We start from the raw sequence: 25,045 nt of genomic DNA, 5'->3' as shown, positions 1-25,045 counted from the left end.
AGGGAGTACAACATGTCATATTAGCCCTAGCTCAGAGGAGCCATTCCCAATTGGTTCTTTTGCTCCCTACTTTCAAGCTACCTTCTTCTCTCTATGTCAAAATATTGTGTTTTAAAATTACAGTGATGCCTCTTGATTTTATGTACATGACCATGCAAATTTAGCTTCCAAATTATACAGTGGTTTTCAACTTTTCCCCTTACCTTGAAGAAAAGATTCATGAGGGGTTACAGGATATTAAGAATGAAGTGGCTTGTGCTAAATTCTTTTGGTATTCCTTACTCATGTATATGTTCATGTTTAGGAATGCAAATTACTTTGAGGGAACCCTAAACCTCAAAAGGACAATTGATAACCAAGAGATTCCAGTGCAACTTTGAAGAACAAATGTCTTGGTATAGACAGGAGGCCAACTTTGTAAGTTTTGATAATAATTTTGCTTCTAAGTTGAGGCAAAGGTTGATAGTACACCCACCAAGAATTCTTAAAGAATTACATGATTTTGTAAAACCCAAAGAGAGGTTACCACTTGTCATGATTGAGCATAGTTGAAAGGATTTTATCCCTTATCCTGTAAGTACTATTATCAGAATCTACGGTTTCTTCGGACAGCTACATGTACTGCCTTTCAATGTTCCTTTGAGAATGGGATTTGCTGATGTAATGTGGCAAATAGAATTCATTCATGACAAGGATTTAAAAGGAAGGGGTAAAGGAAAAATTTTCTCAGATTACACTATCTTCCCTTATTTTGTAATTTTGAAGGAAGGATATGAACATTTTGATAAATTCTTTGCTCCATATCTTAGGGGTGAGTATAGCTAGACACAATGATCTTGAGGGGTTCTACAACATTTGAGAAACAAGAATAAAGGAAGTTTATTGCCTCATGAGCATAAATTTCCTTAAGATATAATTAGAAATGAATTTGATTTCATGACTCAGGAATGGAGGAAAGAAAAGTGGATAGTCTTCAGAAAGTTATGGGCTGCAATCCAAAACATGACCCATTCAAGGATTTTACCCCATTTTGTGCCAAGGTCGACTTTGTTAGGAAAATTTTTGATGAATTAAAGTTGATTTTAAAGGAGAAGATAGCTAAACTTGAAAAACTTCATGGTTGACAACAATTAGGCTTGCAACCTCCTTTACCTCAGAGAGCAGGTGGCATGGTAGGAAGGAGACCTACTTATGAATCTTCTTAGAAAAGAGAAAGAGAAGAAACAAGTGATGAAGAGGAGAGTAGTAATCATAGTGGAAGGTTAGTAAGGAAAAAGGGTAAAAAGATAATAAGTACATAGCCTTCCCCAAAAATACAAATCAAGCCTTTTCAAGGAATCAAGATCATTGATCTTGAAGACTTAGACAGAAGTCCTTCACCATCACTTGCACCCTTTTCATTTGTAAGGAAAGATGAAGAACAAGTGGAGGAAGATATGTTCATAGAAACAAATGTAGAAATGCAACTCAATGTTCCTCCTTTGCCCCCTAGTTAGGAGTTGGATCTCACTCCTTTGGATATCCAGGGTAAAGATTTTAAGGATGCAAGAAAGGAGGCATGTGATAGGTTCCTTGAAGATAATACTTTTATGAGGAGCACAACCTTTCTATAACTAGTATGGAAGATGAACATTGAAGAGTACAAAGGAAGAATTACTGAGAAAAAGGCCCAAAGGCTAGATAGATTGGATCAAGAGAACCAAGAAGAAGTAAAGAATGAGATGATGGAAGAATTTGAGAAAATTATTGCTAATGAACGCAAGAAGATTATACGTGAGGCTGGAGTCCTGATTTTACCAAAATGGGACATAGCAGATGCAGTGGCTTTTGATACAATTAGGATGTCAAAGGGTCAACATTGTTAGGTCCCAGAGACAACTGAGAGGGGGGGGTGAATCAGTTGTCAAATAAATTTAAATAAAAAACAACTTAACCAACTTACTGCTTAATACCAGTGAACTAGTCAATATCGGTAAAGATTAATGCATGAAACAAAAAGACAAAGTCATCCACAACAAATAACACCAAAATTTGTACATGGAAACCCTATAAGGAGAAAAACCACGGAGGGAAACCTTACCCAGAATCAGATGATACTACTACAGATAGTAAGTGTATACAAATGGGGTTTGCACATGCAAAAAGGCCAAGTGCCTAGAGCTCACTGCTCAAACTCAAAATAGGAGTCACACTAACTACAATTGGATGGTTAAATCCAATAAGGATTTACTACTCAAAATAGCATCTTCATATGCTGGATTCAGTACTGGTGTAGTTCTGATATACTTTCACAAAAGCCTTTCTTCACCTTCAAATGATGTCTGCGTGTATCGCTCTGCTTATTTTCGCATATACCTTCACACAATTCTTTTTCGCATTCCACGCTCGATCTTACAAATAAGATCTTACATTTATATCATAACCTAAGACCAATTTTAGTAGGTTGGCTCTACAAGATATTACAATAAAATTAGTTTACAAATAAAAAAATATCAGATGTAATAACCAATTCAACATGTCAGCTTGGTGCATTTACAACAATAATAAATCATCTCCATAGCGTGTCGTGCTGATCTAGAAAAGATAATCCTGTCAGTGTATAACCTGGACCTATTTGCCGGTAACAACAAATATGCAAATATGAATATGCCAATAAACAAATCTCCAAGACAAAGTGTCTCAATGATGTTTTCATCATAACCAAGTATTTTTCATGTCATTCCAAGTTATGGTGATCATTATATCTTGCCGGTGTACCATATACTGGTGACTGTGCATAAGTCATTTGCTTGCTAGTGAATGTTGTTGATTCTCCAAAGTGCTAGAGTTGATAAGGTTTAGTAGGTGTTGACATCAATTACAAAACCATACCAAAATACCAACAATCTCCCCCTTTGGTATTGATGGCAACACAAGATGGAAAAACCATCAAAGTGCCAAAACAAAAATGCCAAATACCAAGATACCAATATTACCAAAATATAAGTAATCTCTCCCAAAGTAACAATCTCTCCCCCTGAGAGTGTCATGTGTTTCCTTGTGTTTTTCCATACCAATCTCTCCCCCTTTGACATCAAATGCCAAATTTACTTACAAAACCAAGTTCATATACAAAATACCAACCAATTTAGTATACCAACTACTCCCCCTGAGAAGTAGCTTCCTCATCAAAGTCGGAGTAAAAGATTTCTCTGTTAATTCTGTCGGTTGATGACAACCATCAACTCTCTAAGTATCTACCAGTCGGGGTATGACCCCAAGCTGATCTCTAAGATATTCAAAAGTCTCTTTAGGCAGAGGTTTAGTGAAAATATCTACAATCTACTCTTTATTATTCACATAAACTAGTTTTATTTCTTTTGCTTCAACATTTTCCCTTAGAAAATTCAGTTTTGATGGAAACATGTTTGGTTTTAGAATGTAGTACTGTATTCTTAGATATATCAATTGTTGCAGTGTTATCATGATAGATAGTTATAGGTTCCTTGCATTTTACCTTTATGTCTTTCAAAATTTGTTTAAGCCATAGTACCTATGTACAGTTAGTTGTTGCTGCAACATATTATGATTCTGCTGTTGATAAGGATGTATAACTTTGTTTCTTACTCAACCAAGAAACTAGTCTGCTTCCAAGAAAAATGCTCCACCAGTGGTGCTTTTTCTATCATCCGCATCTCCTACCCAATTTGCATATGTGTATGCACATAATTCAATGTTTTCATCTCTAGGATACCATAATCCAAGATTTGTAGTGCCTTGTAAGTACCATAAAATCCTTTTTACTGTTGATTCATGATTTTGTTTAGGATTACTCTGAAATCTTGAAACAATACATACTGCATTCATGATATCAGGTCTGATTTGCGTTAGATATAGTAAACCTCCTATCATAGATTTGTACCTAGTTGGATTAACAGGTGTAGATTCATCCCTTAGTGATAGTTTGTCACTTGTAGTCATAGGTGTGCTTACTGGTTTAGAGTTCTCCATCTTCTTTAGTAACTCTTTTAAGTATTTGGATTGACTCAAGAATATACCTTTGTCAGTCTGTGAAATCTGCAATCCTAAAAAGAATCTTATTTTACTAATCATAGACATTTCAAATTCTTGCTGCATTTCAATAGAAAAGTCTTTACATAATCCATCTTCTCCTCCAAAGATTATATCATCAGCAAAAACTTCTATAGCCAAGATGTCATTATTAGTCACTTTATAGTATAAGTTGCTGTCAGCATTACCTTTAGAAAAAACAATTTTTAAAAGATACTTATCCAATCTTGCATACCAAGCTCTTGGAGCTTGCTTCAATCCATACAAAGCTTTCCTTAACCTGCAAACCATATCTTTGTTATCTGTCAAAGAAAATCCATCAAGTTGTTCAATGTAAATTTCTTCTTCACGATCTCCATTTAGAAATGCACATTTAATATCCATTTGATATACTTTGTAGTTCTTATGTGCTGCAAAAGCCAAAAATAATCTAACTGCCTAAATTCTGGCTACCAGTGCAAAGGTCTCATTATAATCAATTCCTTCTTTCTGAGAATATCCCTTACACACTAGTCTTGTTTTATTTATGATAACCTTACCATATTCATTAAGTTTATTTCTGAATACCCATTTGGTTCCAATTATATTTTTATCTTTAGGCCGGGGAACTAATGTCCAAGTGTTATTCTTCTCAATTTGTTCTAATTCTTCTTCCATAGCTTTAGTTCGATATTTATCTTCACATGCCTCATTAACTAATGATGGTTCAATTTGAGAAATAGGACATACCTCTTCATTTGTCAATCTTCCTCTTGTCATAACTCCTTTATACTTGTTTCCAAGTGGACCTTTAGGCATTTTCCTTGCAAATAGTGCTTCAAGTTCTTCATTTTCTCTCCTGCTTTCCTCATGTTCTCTTGCATAAAAGGCTTTCCAATCAGATTTGTCAAATGATGATGCAGATGATGTTGATGCTTTAAAGGCTAAATTTATCTTTATGGTAGCAACAAGACCAAATTCCTCAATTTCAAAGGCTGAAAGTTTTCCAATCAATGTATCTCTAGTTACTAATGTATTAGGCATTGTTCTTAACTCATTTATAGCAGTGAATTTCATTTTATATGCCAGTGGAAATCCTCTTAAAACTTTTGAAACAATTTCATCTTCACTTAAGGTTCCTCCACAACATTTAATACCCAAAACAATTTCATTAACTCTTTCCATAAAAGCAGAAATCCTTTCATCTTCTTCCATTTTTAGATTTTCATACCTAACCCGGAAGCTTTCAAGTTTTGCAATTCTGACTATGGAATCTCCTTCATTCAGTATTTCCAAATGATCCCAAATAGCTTTAGCAGTTGATCTATCTGATAATCCCATTATTTGTTGATCTATTAATGTGCTCAAAAGTGCTTCTCTTGCTTTGCAATCATTTTCTTCATTTTTTCCCAAGTTAGGTGGATTAAGCTGACCAGGAGTAGGAGCAGTATAGCCATTCTTTGTAACTTCCCAGATGTCCTTTCTAATGCAATTTAAATGTGTCTCCATTCTGATCTTCCATATGCCATAGTTGGTTCCATCAAGTTTAGGGTTGTCCTTCCTGAAATAGTTAGTAGACATTGGATCTCCTCAAGCTATTAAACTTCTACAAAAGAGAACTTGGCTCTGATACCAATTGTTAGGTCCCGAAGACAACTAAGAGGGGGGATGAATTAGTTGTCAAATAAATTTAAATCAAAAACAACTTAACCAACTTACTGCTTAATACCGGTGAACCAGTCTTTTATACCGGTGGACAGTTTTATCAGATAATTGCAATACCGGTAAAGATTAATGCATGAAACAAAAATACAAAGTCATCAACAACACATAACACCAAAATTTGTATGTGGAAACCCTATAAGGGGAAAAACCATGGTGGAAAACCTTACCCACAATCAAATAATACTACTGCAGATAGTAAGTGTATACAAATGGGGTCTGCACATGCAGAAAGGCCAAGCGCCTAGAGCTCATTGCTCAAACTCAAAATAGGAGTCACACTAACTATAATTGGATGGTTAAATCCAATAAGGATGTACTACTCAAAATAGCATCTTCATATGCTGGATTCAGTGCCAGTGTAGTTCTGATATGCTTTCACAAAAACCTTGCTTCACCTTCAAATGATGTCTGTGTGTATCGCTCTGCTTATTTTTGCATATACCTTCACACAATTATTTTTCGCATTCTATCCCCGATCTTACTGTAGATAGGAATTCGGAATTCATCAAAGCAAGTAGCAAATTAGACTAGCTCAATCACAAAAACTAGATTGCAATGATAACAAAACCTACAAACATTCAATAGAGATATGGAAATAAAACATTCAATTCAAACGCAAACCATCACAAATGCGGATGTCTCCTCCATGATTCTCCACTGTCCTTCTTTCTCCTTCAAATTGCTTTGTTTTGTGGATCTCACCTTCAAGTGCATAAGCATGATGTGAAAGCAAGATTGACAAGACAGTAGCTTAAGAATACTAGAAGCGTGATTGATTCGGGGATCGATTCGAAAAGGTGATTAATTCGATAATGTGATCAATTGGGATTGAAGAAATTCATCCAATTTATAGATAAATTGGAGAAAAGACAAGATTAGCATGAAGAGACTTGAAAGGAAATTTCAAATCAAGAATGACAAATATGACAAATTATGACAAATTGACACTTTCTATGCAAAATTGATTGATTGATAATTATGACAAATTATGACAAATTGCTATGTCAAAATTGATTGATTGACAAATTATGACAAAATTGACATGTCATTCCCATGAAATTAGGAGAAATAGGAGAAATTAAAAAATTAGGAATTAGGAGAAATTAGTAAATTAGAAAATTAGGTAAATTAATTAATAATTTTTCATTCATTAATTAATTTACAAAAAGAGAGAAGAATTAGTTAGCCAATTAAATAAATATTTAATTGTGACAAGAAGTCTTAGGATAAATAAATAAATTATTTAACCTAGAGGGAGAATTAGAAATGCAAGGATGACAATTAGGTCTTGACAAAAGATAATTGATGTCGATTCGATCATGATTCTGATTAACAACATGACCAATGCTGACAAATGATTTGATTGATAAATGCGTCAATTGACAAGGAATGATGACTACTTGCTCCAAATTGACATGATTCAAAAAGACAACAATCGATTTGGCAAAATGACAAGATTGAAAATGACAACGATCGATGACAAATCGATCACAAAATGACAAGATTGAAAATGACAACGATCGATGACAAATCGATCGCAAAATGACAAGATTGAAAATGACAACGATCGATAACAAATCGATCAAAAAATGACAAGATTGAAAATAACAACGATCGATGACAAATCGATCGCAAAATGACAAGATTGAAAATAACAACGATCGATGACAAATCGATTGCAAGACGACAAGATTGAAAATGACAACGATCGATGACAAATCGATCGCAAAATGACAAGATTGATGACAAATCGATCGCAAAATGACAAGATTGATGACAAATTGATCGCAAAATGACAAGATTGACCAGAGGACAAAACCCTAATGCTATCATCAATTAGGATTAATGATGTCCAAAATGAAATCGAATTGACAATGTCAAAATATGCTAAATGAGCATGCACATTGATGCAATAGGATAAGATCGACCAAAATCATGACTGAAGATTGTTATCGACAAGACCAAATTTGAAAGCGAGACAAATGAAGAATGCAGAAGAAGGACTCGATGCTCACAAATGATAAAGACCAAGTGCACAACATAGGAGAAATGTTAATGTGATGCAAAAACCCTAAAATAAGGCAATGCGCCAATGTTAAAGTATGACTCTGCAAGCGTTGACCATTTTTAGACGTCTACATTTTGCCCCTCTTTGAGACAATGCAATTCTAAGCGTTGTTTCAAAGAATGATAATGAAAATGCCCCAGACACTGACAATGACACATGCATGCCCCCTCGAGGAATTGGCCAGAAACATCCAGAAAAGAGGCCAATTGATCGATAAGAATGATAGAAAATGATAGGAGCAAACAGACTAAAAATCGGAGATCAAATACACAAAGGACAAGCAATTGAAGGCACAAAAGACCACGACCAACATAAGATGGAGATAGTGCATGTCCATCTATGCACTGACAAAGATCTATAAATGAGACAAAGAGAGTGAAAAGAGCTCATTTGCACTAGCCAAAGTGGAGGATTTGTTAATCTAGAAAAGGATGCTTGCAGAGAGATGGCGAACATTCCAATGGCATATCACCTTGGCAAATGTGTACGTACCTACAGATGACCGGACGACACGAGAGTAGCGGTATGTATCTCAAAAACCCATATTGTCAATTTCATGAATTTGACTTGCTTGCGGGACATTGTGGGGCCCACAGGGAACAAAAAGAATGACATATGGACCTATGTGGGTGTATCCTGCACTTGTGTGGGATGTCTTGTGCTTGTGTAGGGTACATAGGTGCAGAATAGGGTACACAAGCGCAGTTGTGCACTGGGAACCCTAATTTGACCAAAAACAGCATACGAATGATCCCGAAAAGGGGGATAAGGGTAGGATAGGTCAAAATAGATAAAGAACACCTAGATTTGTGGATGAAATGAGGAAATGCAACCCATAGGAGCAAAACCCTAAAACTAACAAAGTGTGCCCCAATTGTGATGCAGAGTCGACAATATCCATTGATCACGTGGGAGAACCGACCTGACTGCTTCATGTTACGACATAGACTCAGGAGCATGGACAAAGATACATTAGCAGGACTTGGATTATACTATATCACATTCATGCCCAAGATTAGGGCAAACATAGGACTATTGACCGCATTGGCAGAATGATGGCATTCAAAGACTTCCTCTTTCCATCTAGCGACTGGAGAGGCGATAGTGACACTAGAGGATGTATGGCGTATCCTCTGCATTCCGATCCATGGAGAGATGATAGAGTATGACCCAACAACAGGGAGAGATGCTTTGTGCAGATTATTTGAGTGTGACGCAGATGACCTTGATATCATAGAGAGGGAGATTGGCTGGGAGACCATGGCATCAGAGTATGATCGGCGATATGTAGTGATAGTAGTGGTTATAGCATGCCTATTAGTAGGGGACAGATGAGGACATGGATTCCCTATTGGATGGGGAAGAGTGCTAGAGTGGATGGTGATAGAGGGGACTGTGTATGCATGGGGACCATCTATGCTTGCGATGCTATATTTTCAGTTGCATCAGATAGCATATCAGGGAGTGCAGACTTTGAGTTGTGGAGTCACACTGTTACAGGTATGGGCATTTGAGCACATAGCCATATGTTGACTGATTGTAGAGAGATAGGTATTACCACACTGACCATACGTGTACTGCTATGGGGGAGCACTGAGATAGGGTCCTTTCAGATACATATTGTATTGGCGTCATGAGCTAGACAGATTGAGAAAGTTCACATGGAGGCCATATCTTGATTGCCCTGGATGGTCAGATGATAGTGATGAGCTACTATATTGTAGATAGGAGAGATACCTGATTGGGCAACCAGTGAATTGCCAGAGAGTGATTGAGATGTACCTACTAGAGAGAGTCAGATGACAGTTTGGAGAGAGGCAGGATATACCTAGAGGGACTGCACACTTTGCCCAATCTCACAAAGAGACGAGTCAGTGGGGAAGGATGATTCAGCCACACATAGCATATGCTAACTTCACATAGCTACAATAGAGATAGTGGGATTGGAGACCAGATGTGGTGGATTCTGGGATGATAGAGGAGTATGAGCGATGGTTTGCATGACGACGGCCAGTGCCATTGATAGATCCTGATATTCCGGTACCTAGGAGACAGGAGGACTTCCCACTCGCTAGAGAGGAGGAGGGAGATGATGAGGATAGAGATGAGGATGAGGATGGAGAGGATGAGGGGGATGATGAGGATGGAGATGATGAGGATGAAGATTATGAGCCAGATTCAAGCGATCAAGAGTCATTGCAGGATATACCCATAGAGCTAGAGACAGCTAGGATAGAGGAGATGGAGATATGCAGGGCTACCATAGCGAGTCAGCATGATCACATTGCGACATTAGAGAGAAAGAATGCTATCTTGAGGATAGAGCATGATCAGTTTAGAGTAGAGATAGCCAGACTTATAGCGGTGCGAGATACAACGATAGCCTAGGCACAGCAAGAAGAGCAGAGAGTGACTGAGTATATTGGGTCGATTAGGGATGCCAGTGCACATGAGATGGCACAGATGCTGGTAGAGACCAAAGAGGAGATATGCCATTGGAGGAAACTATATGAGAGTGCAGTTCCACCAGAGTAAAGGGCAGCGTCATATCGTGCACGATCAAGGATAGAGAGCAGGCCACACTCTCAGAGGTCAATGAGCAGCATGGGGGTGAGTGGACCTATGAGACCACCATAGCCAGGACCTAGGGTAGGAGGGACATCATCTATGAGACATGGTAGGGATGAGGAGGATAGAGGGAGCACCCAGTGACAGAGGCATGTACTCCTTATGATAGAGACATATGTAGTGTGACATTTATGTAGTCAGCCTGCGGGCCATACTTAGGACAGACAGTCCAATTTTGTACTCAGATATTATTGTGATATATGATATGATATGCAGTGATATGATGGGATGCAATGTGTTATGGGTGATGTGTTTACTTTCCATGCATGGATGTCTTATGCACTATTTATTGTGGAATATGTATGGATACATTTTTATGTGTTTTCGATGCGTTTATAATATGAAATGGATAAAATGCTTGATATAATGCAAATGCACTAACCAATGGATGCAGGATGCAGCTAATGTTATAATGCAAATATACTAATCAATGAATGTAGGATGCAGCTTATGTTTTTGGAGATCGGAGAACTAGACCGAACTGACTACCTAAACTGATAGAAGAAATGTTAGTAAGAAGAAATGAGACAGAGGACAGTTAGAGATGAAGAAAAACTTGCTTTCACTAATGCACTTTGTAGGTGAGAACCTTTATTTAATGTAGCAAAATGGATGCATAGCTTCATGGCATTGAAGGCCAGAGCTGAAATGCAACCCTTATTGCAAACAGACACATCACACACAAGGAATGAGTGAAGCATCCTAGGGTGCATACATCAAGGGTCAAGGTATGTGCGGCATTCACAAAGCGAACATACTTATCACAGACACCCAATGATATAGTTGCCCCAGTTTGTAACAAACATTCCACAAATAGCAAACACAACAACAAAAAATAAGAAAAGGGACCATGAACCATCCTAGTTACTCTAAATCACTCAGTGACATCATCGAGCAACATAGGAACATGATCAAAGATAAATCAATAAATGATAAGACTCGCTAATTCCAACAAGTCAAACAAACATCTTGATCTTCATTGTCAAAAGTTGAAAGTGTTGATAGGATGATCATGTTGTCTGGTTTCAGGACATGCAATACCTCGTCTAAGATAGGACACAGTCTGGTTTTGAGTATACCACACCCTGTATAAGACCCATGATAGTAGTGACAAATTCAAATGATATTGATGTTGATGTTCGATTGAGAAGACAATTGTGATCAGTTTGAATGTCTGGTTTGATTGAAAAAGTTCATCTGTGAATGCGTGATTTCAATAAAGCGCAGTGTGTGATTGATTGTTGTTGGATGTATGCTCAACGATCTGTCTATGCACAAAGGAGTTATTTTTTGTTTTGTTTTTTTCAGGACTTTATTTGACTTTTTAGGGAGTTTTTTCAGGACAGTTTTTTATTTTTAGGGATTTTTTTCAGGACATTATTTGATTTTTTTGGATTTTTTCAAGACATTATTTGATTTTTTAGGGATTTTTTCAGGACATTATTTGATTTTTATGATTTTTTTCAGGACATTTTTCCATTTTTATGATTTTTTTCAGTTCATTATTTCAATTTTTATGATTTTTTTCAAGACATTTTTCAATTTGTTATGATTTTGCCCCTAGTGTCTAGCAAGGTAAGGAATATGACAGGTGGATAAATAGGCTTTCTGAAATGATGGTGGATAGAGGGAAGACAAAGGCCTTTTATCATGGAGATAATATGGATGCAATTTTCAAGGGCTATTGTGTGATGGGACAAGAGACTGGATATGACAATGTAAAGCAGTGACATGGCATGAGGGATATGTCAAGAGGTTTTTGAAACCATGTTTAAATTTTGCGTCCTTATGTCAGATCAAGATCAGGGAATGAAAAAGAGTGTATGGATAGTGATAAGATATGGATAGGATAAGAAAGACCAAGAATGGATAAGGGACATGGACTAAAGGTCAGGGTAGGCTAAGGGATAGTGGCAGAAAGTTGCAATAAGCTAAGGAATGTGGATGAAAGGTTATAATAAGAAAATGGATAAATACCAAAAGCTATGATAGACTAAAAGCTGCAAATAAGATGCATGATGCTCATGAAGATCCTTAGCCTTGTCAAGATCAAAGGTGGAAAGGGAAACTGGACATGAGGGACAATAGGATATGAAGGGTAATGACATGGTATGATAGGATAATGAAGGGCAATAGGATATGATAGGATAATGAAGGGTAATAGGATATGACAGGATAATGAAGGGTAATAGGATATGACAGGATAAAACCTACCCCCAAATATGACACGCAAGAAGTTCATAGATTACGCATGATTCCTATTTTCTAGGTTTTCATCATGGTACTTGCCCAAGGCGCCTTTTTGCCAAGTTTTCACCAGTGGACGAATTATTTTTGCTTTACTTTTTTTCTTTTGTCTTTTTTTTTCACTTTTTTTTTTGTATTTTGACTTTTTCAAGAGAAGATGGACACATGATAGGGGATGGAAGAAGGACTCAAGCATCTTTTTGTTTGGATGGTAGCCTTGAGAAAAAAAGGACCATGACCTTTAAAAGCATGCTCAAAGACGTTGGTAGGATAAGGACATGGAAAATGAGATGAAACTAAGGCAAGGATTTATGCAAAGGATTGGATCAAAGGAATCGAAGGATGGAAAATATGCATTGGATAATGGATAGGGTATTGGAATAATTGGGCTTCAGTGGATGGAAATGAAGGCAAGATCAACATTGGCACACACCTTGAGGGGTGATGGACTGATGGAGGAAGAGTGGGTTTTGGATATGGAGATTTTGATGAAGGAATAGCTTGGGATTTTGGGACATGAGGGCCCAAAATGGATGAAGAAGGTGATGGAGGAACAAATTTGAGAGGGTTGGATGGAGGAATAGCAACTTTGGATGCTAAGTTAGATATTTCTTTAGGCTTTTGTGCTTCAAGGAGCTGCTTAGGGATCCACATGGTTTTTGATTTTTCATGCTTTTGTCATTCCTTGTAGTGCATTGCTTGCACAAGGGATTTAGGAACCCATATATATTTTGACTTTTGTTTTTGAGCAATGGGCCTTTGTGGCCTTTTGGATATTTCTTTTTCTTTATAGATCATATTGTTCTTTGTTTTGACATGTTGATTATATTGGACATGTTGATCCTTGAATACATGTGGATTTCTAGACTTATGCCTTTTATACTTGGCATCCAAATTGCTTGGAGGGGGAAAGGAATGGATGGATGGATATGAATGAAATGGACTTCTTTTGGATTGATTAAATTTACTCAAGGATGTGTGCCTTTTCTAACCTTGCATAAAGGATGAAGGGATATAAGGACCTAAGATGGATGGAAGGTATGATGGGGTAAGTGTATGTTTTGATTTTGATGGAGGGATACCAACATCTTGAGAGTGAGTTGCATAGACATGACCCTTAAGATCTTCTTTGCTATGGAGGGGTTCTTTCTTGTGAAGGTCTACTCCTTTGCCTTTATGAATATCTTGACTTGTAGGATACTCTTTTATTTGGGAAGAAGATGCGAGTCCCTTATGAGGTGGATATGATATGAGAGAAATAATGAAATCTTGAAGTGGATCGGATTGCACCAAAGTGGAAGAACCCATTATGCATGTTGAGGGTTCATGAACATCTTGCACTGACACGTTAGAATCATGAGGGGGACTAGGATTGTGAGGGGGACTAGGATTGTGTAGTGGACATGGTTCAATGATAGGCTCTTCAAGAGATGGAATGGGAGAAATAATGGGATCATCAACAGAAATGCGATCTTGGAGTGTATATGAAGCATTAAGACAAGGAGATGGAGGAACAAAAGGATCTTGTTGAGGATTTAAAGGAATAATTTGATCTTGACAAGGAGTAAGATCATTGGAATCCTCTTTAAAGGTGCTTTTCTCTTGACTTTTAATGGGATCATCGGAAAGGATGGAAGGGATATCTTGATCTTTCTTAGGAAGTGGAATGTCAATAGGATTTGAAAGGACATTGTGTTCTTGGATAGAATGGACAGGAATAATGGAATCATTGCGAGTGTCTGGGGAAATGGGATCCTGGTCAACAATTGGATGGGCTGATAAGGTTTCAGGATCTTGATCTTGATCTATTTCAAGACACGTTTCTTCATGCTCTAAACTATCCTCTTGACATGAGGTTGGACTTTGGATATGCATGGGGAATTCTGGTAAGGGATTAATGCTTTGGCATGAAGGAAATGCACTTTGAACATTTGTGATGGATTCTGGCAAGGAATCAATGCTTGAACATGAGGAAGAGGGACTTTGGATGGGGTCCTCTAAAATAGGTAATGGCAATAAAGTGCATGGTTGCATTGGGTCTTGTATTTCTGAAACATGACAAGGATGTGCATCATGAATTGGATTATCATGGCAATCAATTATGGATAGCCCTTGGATAATTGCATCCTTGGGTGTATTGTTTGATGAGGACAATTTAGAAGGTTCTTGTGAAACTTCTAAAGGTGTAGGGATAGATGCCACTGGGGAGTCAATTTGTTTGCGGGGGGATGAGGCATTGCTAGACATAAGTGTATTATCTTGATCTTCCTCAAAGAACTTGCTTGGTAATTTCCTAAAGAGCATTGCAATAAAGCCACCTTTCTTTCGAGGTTTTGACATGGTTGTATCTGGAATTTGAACGTGTTTTTGGTTTGATGTCATGTTTTGATATTGGACTTGGTTCAATTGTTCCGACATGTTTGAAACTTGGCTTGGTGCATGTTGCAAGGTTTGTTTTTGAATGTTTGGTTGTGGTTGTTGACATTGATATGTTGATTGAACTTGTTGATATTCCACCATTGGTTGGACATATTGTTGAAATTGGACCATTGGTTGTGTTGGTTGAATATGTTGGACAATTGGTTGTCTATTGGAAATGTTGAACAACTGGTTGAACCATTGGTTGTGATGGTTGAAAATGTCATTGATAGTAAACACCTTCTTGTTCTTGTTGTGTTGGCACATAATGTTGTTGTCTCTTTTCTTGAAATTGTTTCATCATCTCTATTTGTGAGAGGAGAGCTAGTATGTCTGATTGTTCAAGAAGAGATCTTACATCAATTGACTCAATCTTTGGATTTCGACCTAGAAATTTTTGAAACATTTTGGACATTTTTGATGTATTCTTCTCAATGTTTTTCACTCTTTGTTCCAATATCTCCGTTTCTTGAGCTAGTTTCTCCTCTAGCTTTTGTATTTGGAGACTTGTTTCATCATAAAAAGTTTGATCCAAGTTTTGAGACATGTAGAGATTGGATTGACATGATTGATTTCTCAATTGTGATGACATGGCTTTGTAAGAAGGTTGAGACCTCATTTCAACAAACATGTCACTATGAAATGCAACTAATGGGATTGACAAATGCAACCTAAAAGGATGACAATGCAACTTAACATTTTTGTTGTTTTTCAATATTTTAACAAACTCATGAATGCAATTCTAAAAATGAGACCCTTAGGAAATTGAAATGATGTCTAGACCTCAAAGGACAAAAGGACCAAGTGACAAAAGGACAAAATGACAATGTCTCCCCTATATGCTTGGATACTAAGCTAGGTTTGACCAAATGACAGTGATGACAAAAAGACAAAGGTTTGATAAGGTCTAGACTTCTTAACAATGACTTAGGATTTATTCAAAGATTTGGATTACTCAAGTATGACAAAACCTAGTTTTGACACTATATGCAAAGGGACAATTACAATGCCAACGACCCTAATATGATATGATAACGACCTAAGCTTAATGAAGAGACCTAGGGTATGCAAATGTGACTAAATGTTATGAGGACAAGGATGCAAATGCAAATGTATGACAATGTCAACCTAAGGCAAAACCTAAGGTTGAATTATGAAATGGTATTTCTCTAATGCAAGAGGACACATGCAAATGAGTATGACCTAGGTGAAACTTAACCTTGGTAATTGACAATGAATTTGCAAAATGTAAACCTAGGATGAACCTAAACCTAAGTGAGATGAATGTTGAGACAAGATTTTGAAAAATGTTTGACAACCATGTTTGAAGGTGTTTTGAACTTTGTTGAATGAAATACTCTTGTGTTTAACCTTGTTTTGAATTAATTTTTCTTGTTTTTGAAATGAGACACAACTCAACTTTTGACAAGCAAAGAAGACAAGATATTTTAACTTAGACTCAAGACAATCATGCTCCTTCACACATTTCTTATGGTAGGTAAGGACAGTAGGTACTTGAGAGGTAGACTCATTATGAGATTCAAGGAGAATACATAGATGCTTGACCCCACGGGCTCCCCTCCACAACACTCACTTCTTAGGGCAGCCAAGCATTAGTCCCCATGGAAATCTCCCCATGGCGAACTTAGTATCTCTTCCAAGTATCCGAACTCCTCCTTCTCAAGCAACTAGAAGGATTTTTGGCCTCTAAATATAAGGTGTTTAATAAGGATTTTTGTTAAGCGTTACTCCTTGGTGTCACACAAGCGTGATTGAGACATAGGCCTACCAAGATACCAAACAAATGTAGTCGCGCAAGCATGATTTAGACCGTGAGGCTCTACTTAGATGCTGATATGAGAAAGAGTCCAAGGGTCATCACTTCCCAAGTAACTACAATTCCCACGTAACCCTTCCTTCAAAGCTTTCACCCAGCAAGTATTTATTTATAGTGAGTTAGAATGCCAAGGTACTCTGGCTATGCTCACTTTGGGTCGTTCCCTTCTCACTATTGTCACTTGCTTGCAAAAGAAAGCAAATGGTTGGGAAGACAGGCCCTCTAAAGGTAACAAACAATCCAAAACATGAGAATGGTATTGATGATCTGGATTTCTGATCACCCTAAGAAGGATGAGAGCATACTCTCCTACTCCAATGTCAAACTTGACAAGAAAAGTGAAGACATGTTCATTCCATCCTACTTAGCAAACATACTAGGTGCCTAATTATGAATCACAAACATAAAGTTTGGTTGGAATATAAGGCAACCTGCAAAATCACTAAGTTAGAAGTTTGATTTGTTTGGTCTTTGACTTAGCGAACGTGCATAAAATTTGTAAGTAGTTTCATTCTTAGTCTTTGTCACACATAATGCCAAGGTGCTGCACAGAGAATCAGTACCAAAGAAAACTAGAATACCAGAACAAAATGCAAAACAAAGTAACTTGCAAGTAAAAACACTGATTTTTACCTTTGTTTTTGGCCTTACACAGGCACAGAATGTCTTGACACAGGCTCAGAATGCATTGACATAGGCATAGAATGCATTGACACAAGTGCAGATCCCTCTGATACAGGCACAAAATGCCTTGATATAGGTGTAGATCCCTTGACATAGGCACATATCTCTTTGACATAGGCGCAGAAGTTCTCAGAAAGCCCTGAGTTGCCCTATTTCTTGGGTTTTTCACCTGTAAATCAGCTCAAAAGGCACTCAAAACATGGTTAGATGGTTGATTCACGTCGGGTTCACCAAGAAATGTAGATAGGAATTTGGAAGTCATCAAATCAAGTAGCAAATTAGACTAGCTCAATCACGAAAACCAGATTGCAATGATAACAAAACCTACAAACATTCAATAGAGATATGAAAATAAAACATTCAATTCAAACGCAAACCATCACAAATGCGGATGTCTCCTCCATGATTCTCCATTGTCCTTCTTTCTTCTTCAAATTGCTTTATTTTGTGGATCTCACCTTCAAGTGCATAAGCATGATGTGAAAGCAAGATTGACAAGACAATAGCGCAAGAATACTAGAAGCATGATTGATTCAGGGATCGATTCAAAAAAGTGATTAATTTGATAATGTGATCAACTGGGATTGAAGAAATTCATCCAATTTATAGATAAATTGGAGAAAAGACAAGATTAGCATGAACAGATTTGAAAGGAAATTTCAAATCAAGAATGACAAATATGACAAATTATGACAAATTGACACTTTCTATGTGAAATTGATTGATTGATAATTATGACAAATTATGACAAATTGCTATGTCAAAATTGATTGATTGACAAATTATGACAAAATTGACACGTCATTCCCATGAAATTAGGAGAAATAGGAGAAGTTAGAAAATTAGGAATTAGGAGAAATTAGTAAATTAGAAAATTAGGTAAATTAATTAATAATTTTTCATTCATTAATTAATTTACAAAAAGAGAGAAGAATTAGTTAGCCAATTAAATAAATATTTAATTGTGATAAGAAGACTTAGGATAAACAAATGAATTATTTAACCTAGAGGGAGAATTAGAAATGCAAGGACAACAATTAGGTCTTGACAAAAGATAATTGATGTCGATTCGATCATGATTCTGATTAACAATAGGACCAATGCTGACAAACGATTTGATTGATAAATGCATCAATTGATGAGGAATGATGACTACTTTCTCCAAATTGACATGATTGAGAAAGACGACAATCGATTTGGCAAAATGAAAACATTGAAAATGACAACGATCGATGACAAATCGATTGCAAAACGACAAGATTGAAAATGACAGCGATTGATGACAAATCGATCGCAAAATGACAAGATTGAAAATGACAATGATCGATGACAAATCGATCACAAAATGACAAGATTGAAAATAACAACGATCAATGACAAATCGATCGCAAGATGACAAGATTGAAATGACAACGATCGATGACAAATCAATCACAAAATGACAAGATTGATGACAAATTGATCACAAAATGACAAGATTGACCAGAGGACAAAACCCTAATGCTATCATCGATTAGGATTGACGATGTCCAAAATGAAATCAAATTGATGATGTCGGAATATGCTAAATGAGCATGCACATTGATGCAGTGGGATAAGATCGACCAAAATCATGACTGAAGATTGTTATCGACAAGACCAAATTCGAAAGCGAGACAAATGAAGAATGCAGAAGAAGGACTCGATGCTCGCAAAAGATAAAGACCAAGTGCACAGCATAGGAGAAATGTTAATGTGACGCAAAAACTCTAAAATAAGGCAATGCGCAAATGTTAAAGTATGACTCCGCAAGCGTTGACCATTTTTAGATGTCTACACTTACAAATAAGATCTTACATTTATATCATAACCTAAGACCAATTTTAGTAGGTCATCTCTACAAGATATTACAATAAAATAAAGTTACAAATAAAACAATATCCGATGCAATAACTGATTCAACATGTTGGCTTGGTGCATTTACAAGAATAATAAATCATCTCCATAGCATGTCATGCTGATTTGGAAAAGATAATCCTGCCGGTGTATAACCTGGACCTATTTGTCGGTAAGAACAAATATGCAAATATGAATATGTTAATAAACAAATCTCTAAGATAGTATCTAAATGATGTCTTTGACATAACCGAGTATTTTCCATGCCATTCCAAGTGTCGGTGATCATTATATCCTATCGGTGTACCATATACCAATGACTGTGCATAAGTCATTTGCTTTCCAGTGAATGTTGCTGATTCTCCAAAGTTGCAGAGTTGATAAGGTTTAGTAGGTGTTGACATCAATGACAAAACCATACCAAAATACCAACAAACATTTCAATTCAGAAGAAGAAGCAAGGTTGGCATTAAAAGGATCAGATTTTGTGGATGATTATATAACCTTGGAAATATGGGCACTAGAAGGACATAGAAATCCCAACCTCAGTGACTTGAACCTTAATTTGAGGGGAAGCCTTATTATAAAAAGAGCATCTGACACACCAAGTGTAGAGGCTACAAAGTTAAATGTTGATGTTTCTTATTTGGCACATGAGACTGCAAGAAGATAAGCTTTGGAAAAGGTAGAGCTGATAAGAAAGTTTGATAATATTTTCAATGATTACAATACATCTCAAAAAAGGTGTGTGGAGTTGCAAACAAGAGTGCAACTCTTTCAGCAGGGACAAATAAAGGTTTCCTTTCTTACATTTATAGATCCATCTGAGCCATCAACATCTAGGACATCACCTATGGTCCAGGGAGGAGAAGCAGTTCAGCCTAATACAAGTGCTGGTATCCCTGGTATATCATTGGTCCCATATGATGATGATGATGAGCTTGAAGCTACAAGATCAACTAAACCAAATCAGTCTCAGCTTTTAGAAAAGATTGTTAAATTAGAAAATAAGCTAAAAGAATCAAAAGATCAATCAATCGGGCAACAAAAGGATATAGTTAGCTCAGTGCTAACTCATTTGAATGAGAATGTTTTTAGTAGGCTCAATAGTGTCCATGCCTTATATTCTTTGTTATTCAATGGTATTAAAAAACTTGATGACGATAAAGAAGTGGCAATTCTTATGTTTACAAAATGGTTGCAAAGAGAAAATGAGCTCAAAATAATGTCCATGGCCTTTGAGTATCATGTCAAGAGACCACATGCACTCCAACCACCATTTTTGTTGGTAAAATCAATGTAGGAAGCTTTACCAAAGAATATAGAAAGAAAGGTAAGGGAATTTATGAAAAGTTTCAGTGAATTGAAACAAACTCTTTTTCCAGATATTGAAGATGAAGAAGGGGCATTCAAGCCTTTACAATCTTGGAAAGAAGAGGCAGAAAGAGTCATCAGTACCCAGGTAGAGCTAATATGTGAAAGGATAAACATGGATATGCTGGAGGATAGCATGGATAAAATAATTTCCACTGGATCATTTTTTGGAACTTTTGAAAGAGAGGCAAACAAGGTAGCCATTAAATATATTTCATATAAGGAAAAAGATGATGAAGTCATGAGTTTTTATTGGCCATCCGATGAAGAATAGAGCATTTGGAATAGTGTGTATCTGAATGATGAATAAAGGTTGTAAATAGTTTGCATAACCATTTTTGTATTTTAGTGGCATATATTTTTGAACTTGTATAACCGAAATGGTGGTAAAATTCATCATGAGTCTTAGAAAAAGTGGCCGCAGACTTTGAGCCTGCATAAGAGAAATCAAGGATGAATATTTGTGTAAGAGAATGTAGTTGTATGCAATTATTTTGAGATGATAGGTGTCTCCTCTATCCTGAAGCTTGTTTTCTCCCATGTTTTTTTATAAAAGGGAATTTAGGGCTATGAGACAGGGTTCAGATTTTTGGTCCCTTGAGTGTTCCAAATTTTTATTTCTAATAGCAAAGTTTAGGTGAAACAAAAGTTGTAAAAGTTCATTTTGCAGAGAAAAATAGAAAGAGTCTTATGTCTATAATTCTGTAGGTTTTTGAAGGATTTATGTATGAATTGTATCCTTACAGAGACAGTTGAATTATTGAATAGAAATATAATTCAACCCCATTTCTCTCTAGTGTATTGTTCTATCATGTTTTGAATGCATATTATCAAATATTTTATCTTTCATTGCACTGTTGTGGTGTATGCATTTTGTGTTCATGCTTTGGTCTAAGGGGCTAATTAAATGCTTGAGTAGAATTGCAGAGTGGTAGGGATATTTGTAGGGATTTTGATAAGTAGTTCTAGGTTGGGGTTGCAAAAATGATGTATTGCAAGGCAATATTATTTGAGGTTTATATGTTATTAGATAAATTCTACTGGAATGAATTTTATGCATTATGAATTCATGTACCCAATAGAGTAAGGCACTGATCATAGCTAAGCAACTACCTTGGTGTTGATTTTATGTTCAAAATCACCACTTATTTGCTATAACCTATTGAATTTCAGAATATTTTCATTTACATGTATGTTGTCATGTGTTTTAATTATCTTATGCTTCAAATTGGTTGATGATCACTGAGGAATTTGCAATTCCTAAGCATTATCCCTTTCTGTTGAATCTTTATATGAGATTATCTGTATTGTTTCATGTATAATTTGTGATTGTGGCATAGAAATCACAAATTGGCATGGGGATCAATGTCCCTTGTTTTGCAGAGCCTAAAGTGCAGAAGGGTCTTGTATCCTTATTATTTTTTGTCCAATTTTGAAGAATATTAATAGTTGGAAGTGGTTTTCCATAGATATTTAGAAGAAAATAGCTTGGTCTTTGGCCTGTGTTAGTGTAAACCCATTTTTGGGCATCAACAAAAAATGGCGACTCTGCTGGCAATATAAACTTTAAAGAGTCTCTGGTTAGAAGGGTTTTATTTATAATATAGTAGAGGTTTTCATAGTATCTTTTTGATTTTACGGTTGAGCCCGCGGCTTTGTGTTTTTGGTTCATGTTTTCTTGTGAAAAAGGTGTTTTATGTTTTCGTGAGAAAGATATTCCAGTTTGTGAACAAGGTTCACAAATTTTTTCCAAATATTATCAAGCAATATATTATTTGATATCCCAGAGAAATTTGGGCAGTGACTCTGAGATTTCTATGCCAGTGCATATATTTTTTAATAATTCTAACAAATCTTTGAAGGATTTTGCTACTATGAGTAAAGCGAAGAACACCATAGGTTACATGAGGCTGCATCCTGAAGAAAAGTTGGAAGAGCTTCATGGAGCTCCACAGAGACAGGGAACAAGAAAAAATGTAGATACAAGTGTTTCTCCCTCATCATGTAAGTCTAAGCACAAGAATGTAAGTAAGTTAGAGTCAAATCATGTTCCTAATGTTCATGTATAATCTTCTAAAATTTCTGAATTAGATAGTTTAGGATTTTTCAATTCCTTATTTGATACACCTGTTAAAGAAGAAATGCAACCACATAGAAAAGAATGTACTCAAGTTCAGTATTCAGAAGAGACAAGAGGTCAGAGTAGAAGTAGAAGTCACCAAAGTGAAAATTGTATTGATGTACCTCCTCCTCTAGGTCTCACAACAAATTTTTCTCGTGGTTATGAGTCAATACGAGAACAAGATAATGTGAACTTGATTGATTTAGATGATACTTTCGGATCTGAGATAACTATACGAGATCCAAAAGAATTTTTTGGAGACATAGACACATTGGGAAGAGAACTCCAAGAAAAAATAGATTTGAGAAGTAAAAGAGAAAAGGAAAAGGAATCCGAAGTTACTAGAGCTATGATAGAGAGAGATGGTTTGATACAAATATTAGCAACACTCAAAGCCTTGGCTCAGGAAAAGGATAAGCCTAGTGTTGACGGCCCTATTTTAAGAGAGATTTTAGATAAGAAATCTAAAAATATCACAAAGGAAAAGACTAAGAGTAATATGGATAACCAGAAGTTAGTAGATCTTAGTCAGCCAGGTATTTAGATTCTTAAATTAGATATGGATAAAGGAAAATAGAAGATATCTAGTGTTAAGATAGATAATAAAAAATCTTCAACTATTCCAGATCTAAGTCGAAAGTTATCCCAAATTTACAATGAGCTGGAAACAACTAGAATAGAAAATGAAACTCTTGCAAAAGAGTTGAAGAGAGTTGAAATGGAAGCCTTAAATGCAAAGATGAAAAGGAAAATTGATTTCCTTAAGTTGTCAACATTAAACAGTACTTCATTCATTGCTGGCCCATCCAAAACTAAGGCTATTTCCGATGTAATTTCTACAACAACACCAAATGTCATTGTGAGTATTCCAACCCAAAATGTCTATAATACTTAGAATACAACCATAAAAATCATTGCAGCCTCATAACAATAATCAATGGTAGGCCTATGATAAACAAGAAGATTATAGTTTTGGATTACCATGGCAATGAAGCATGACCTATCATCTTACATAGAAGAAGCATCCTTATCACAACTCTAAGGCACAAAATCCCAAGAAGATAATTAGAGAGGAGTGAATGTTTCACTACCATAAGGTACAATGGTGAGAAATTCATGCATTAAGGAGAGACCTAAAAAAAAATGGCACAAGATCTTTGATGAATTCATCAAAAGAAGAGACAATATTAGAAAAGTGATAGCCATGAAGACCATCAAAATACAAAATGTTCACAATAAGAAAGAAGATCTTTCTAGCATGATGACAATTGATGGTTTGATAGTATAACAATATCTAGTTAGAAAAAAAGCTAATTCATTTGTGACAGTGGTGTCAAGATTAGATAAGTAACAATCCAAGTAAGCCAAGACCATAAGCCCAAGGTATAGACACAATAATAGATTAACATGATTACCCTAAATGTAACAATGATCTATAAAGAAGATAGTAAAATGGTGACAGTAAGGTGCATGGTTTACACAAGATGGCAGCCCATGTAAACCTTCCCATGTTCAATTATAAACAAGCTTGATAATTGATGACAAACCTCTACCTAGAGAAGGTGACTGCCTAAGCTATTGAAATCACTCTGAAGAGTAACAATGAGGAACAATAAAGACATGACATCATGACAGTGTAAATATAGTCATTTATGTTGCTCTATGGATAAACCTTGTTGTTTTCAGTCAAGGAAGATTGGATAAGTTAATATATAGTCACAGGAAAAACACCATAAGATTTAGTGACATAGGTGAACACATTGAAGATCAACATTTGATCATAGGTCAAATTGTTTAAATATGTTATAGTTGTACACTATTAAATATGCATACAAATATGTGGAAACATAGACAAAGACATCAACTGTTTGATAGCACTCAAGGAAATTTCATCGTTAGAATAGAATGATTGCAATTTGCACACAAAATAGGATTGTTGAAAGGGATTTAGTTGTTGTCAGTTGTCATAGACATAGATGCTAATTGCAATGTTGCATAATAGTAGTACTAAGTAAATGAATGCATTACTAAGAATCCT

General features: G+C 36.1%; 1 protein-coding gene across 1 annotated transcript; it reads left to right on the top strand.

Moving 5' to 3' along the window:
- The first annotated feature begins 1,625 nt into the window (after positions 1-1,625).
- On the top strand, positions 1,626-23,902 carry LOC131859520 (uncharacterized). The gene is made up of 6 exons (XM_059213385.1): positions 1,626-1,860; positions 20,330-20,653; positions 20,897-21,081; positions 22,748-22,889; positions 22,977-23,543; positions 23,634-23,902. The coding sequence occupies exons 1-6, from the start codon at positions 1,626-1,628 to the stop codon at positions 23,900-23,902; spliced, it is 1,722 nt and encodes a 573-aa protein (XP_059069368.1).
- Positions 23,903-25,045: the final 1,143 nt, after the last annotated feature.

Source organism: Cryptomeria japonica, chromosome 2, assembly GCF_030272615.1.
Source record: "Cryptomeria japonica chromosome 2, Sugi_1.0, whole genome shotgun sequence".
Classification (NCBI taxonomy): Eukaryota; Viridiplantae; Streptophyta; class Pinopsida; order Cupressales; family Cupressaceae; genus Cryptomeria; species Cryptomeria japonica.
This window is presented reverse-complemented; position numbering and strand designations above follow the sequence as displayed.

Bases quoted from the DNA above. Each gene is read 5' to 3' on its own strand.
- LOC131859520 (XM_059213385.1), top strand. From the start codon at position 1,626: ATGAACATTGAAGAGTACAAAGGAAGAATTACTGAGAAAAAGGCCCAA. The intron at 20,654-20,896 runs GTATTAAAAAAC...CTCTTTTTCCAG, and splicing joins ATATTCTTTGTTATTCAATG to ATATTGAAGATGAAGAAGGG. The intron at 23,544-23,633 runs GTATTTAGATTC...CAACTATTCCAG, and splicing joins AGTAGATCTTAGTCAGCCAG to ATCTAAGTCGAAAGTTATCC.